Below are 2500 nucleotides of genomic sequence, written 5' to 3'. Positions count from 1 at the left end.
ACACACACACACACACACACACACACTCACACAGACACACACAAACATACACACATACACACACACACACACACACACTCACACACACACACACACACACACACACAGTTGAGCACTACAATGACTAAAATTAATACTGAAATAAAAACATTAAAACTAAATGAAAACATTGAAAAAAGTTGAAAAATATGAATATAAAAGCTAATTGTAAATATGATCAATATTGTAATATTACAGAATAAATGCTGAAATCCAGCAGAAATAAAATAAAACTTAAATATTACTTAAAAACCTAAACTTCATTTAATCAAGACTACATGAAATCAAGTTTAAGTTTAAAGTACTGTAATGACCAAAAGTTAAATAAAAATAAATTAAAGCTAAATACAACTAATAAAGCAATATACTGAAAATTATATTTAAAAAAAAATCACCATATTATATAAAAAGCACTAAAATACCACTGCTGATAAAACAAGTTATTTGTGGTAATTTTTGTTAGTCTTGCTCAGCAGACGAGTGTGAACTGTCTCTGACTCTTAACACGAGATGAATGCATTAAACCTCAAACAGAGACTCGAAAATTACGCCACGCTGCTTCTTCTGAGAGGAAAAAAACAAACAGACAGCGAGCGGAGGAATAAACACCCTCCGGGGCTGAAGCGTACGCTTTAATGTGGGAGCTCGCGTGAATCGAGGCTGTCACAACAACCTGAGCTAAACCTCACTCACTTCTCCGCACACATCTCATTCTGTAACTAATACGTCTGGCGTTGTGCCGCGGGGTCGCATGATGTTACGAGAGCGGAGCCGAGGATAAAGGTCAGCTTCTTACTCCATTCGATCCTATTGAGCTCACGGCAGCCCAGAATGAACTTGACGCGCGTGACCGCGATGAAGCCTAGTCTTCTTGATCGCTCGGGCCAACGTCTCCCTCTAGACTTGATTTCTGTTGTCCTGGAGCGTCCGAGGACAAACGCGGGGAAAGGTTCCAGCGGTAGAGGGAACGAAAATAACAAGTGCGATAAGACCGAAGCCATTCGAAGCCGTTCAAGGCCAACGGGGTGCCAGTGTTTACGTCCAGGTCACTAAACATAGCAACGGCTTTTTCACTGAATGATGTCTCGACTGTGGGTTCTTCGCCATTTGGAGAAAAGTAGCATTGATCATTGATGGATGGGTGCCGTCAGAAAGGCAGATAAAGCTGTCGCAATAAACCGCACCTCTCCAGTCCAGCGGTGTTTGTAAGAAACAAATCCATCATTAAGACATCGTCAGCTTTCTTCAGGCTAAAATACGAGTCCCCTATCAGTGACGGTGCGAAAAGACGATTTTCTGAATCGGCAGAAAAACAGAAACATACAGAAAACAGACGTTTTTTAACAAATGTGTTGGCGGGGATGTAACTGGTGGGGGCATTGTTATGGATTATTAACAGGTTGAAATTAAAACGTTGGAATGATGAATGCGTTTCAGGCTTAAAAAGACTGAACCGTTAAGCCTAAGCGGTGTGCACTGACGTTTGGACCCAGGAAGGTGTTCGGAGACTCACCAGCATGACCACACACCAGTTGAGGATTCCCCGGTAGTTGCTGTAGCCGCTGTTAGAGCTGAGCAGCGACTCCTGCAGCTTGTGGCAGCTGAACAGACAGGGAGAAATGAGTCAAGCAGCGGCTAAAGACGCTTGTCTCAGTGTCATTGCAGAGAATAACACAATACATCTGATGCAATGACACGCGGACATCGTAGCATCCCTGACGAAATCAGTTTGAGCAATCTCACTCTTAATGTGTGATGAGGCGCGATTGATAAAGGTTATTAAAGATTGAGGTCACGCTGATCTTATCGTTTGTTTTTAGCAGGAGTGGCTCAACCTTCACACCTTCACCTGAAGAGATCTCTTCTTCCGCGGACAACATACATCAGCGTTGTTATTGTTCACTAAAACTTACCAAAAATAGCCCTTTCCACTTCCGGCAAGGATGATAACATTGATACACATGTTAACAGTAAAAGTTAAAACATTATAAATATATAATATATCATGATTCAACAAAAAAAAAAGTACTTATAAATGCTAACAAAAAAATGTAATGGTGACTGAATAAAATGAAATAAGCTTGAATTATTCAACTTAAAAATAAATACAAATATATTTATTAAAAAGAAAACATAAACATTAAGCGAGAAGTTGAAGCATTAGAATGATTAAGCCTAAATAAATGTAATAAATGTATATATTTAAAAGATATTAAAATATTGAAAAAAGACTTAATCTAAAATTGCAATAATTAAAAGAATAAAAACAAAAGCTAATTCAAATATTAATAAAAACTACACCGCTACACCTCTTGCGCCTACGGTTAAATCTGACTTCAAGATATAGTTATTTATGTAACTTTTTATACACAGCATGTATACTGCAAATTATTACCATGCAGAAAATATCAATATCTGCATTAGAAATATGCATTGTACAATCTACTGTATATTGCACAGG

General features: G+C 38.4%; 1 protein-coding gene across 3 annotated transcripts in view; it reads right to left on the bottom strand.

Annotated features, from left to right (window-relative positions):
• The window catches only part of dgat1a (diacylglycerol O-acyltransferase 1a), a 17215-nt gene that overhangs the window by 12625 nt on the left and 2090 nt on the right, over positions 1-2500 (bottom strand). For all 3 annotated transcript variants that reach the window (XM_043233063.1, XM_043233061.1, XM_043233062.1), the window contains exon 2: positions 1553-1640. In XM_043233063.1, coding sequence (XP_043088998.1) covers positions 1553-1640 — 88 coding nt within the window. The remainder of the gene's footprint in view (positions 1-1552; positions 1641-2500) is intronic.

Source organism: Puntigrus tetrazona, unplaced genomic scaffold, assembly GCF_018831695.1.
Source record: "Puntigrus tetrazona isolate hp1 unplaced genomic scaffold, ASM1883169v1 S000000746, whole genome shotgun sequence".
Taxonomy (NCBI): domain Eukaryota; kingdom Metazoa; phylum Chordata; class Actinopteri; order Cypriniformes; family Cyprinidae; genus Puntigrus; species Puntigrus tetrazona.
The sequence above is the reverse complement of the archived record's forward strand: the minus strand, read 5'-3'. Positions and strand labels throughout refer to the sequence as shown.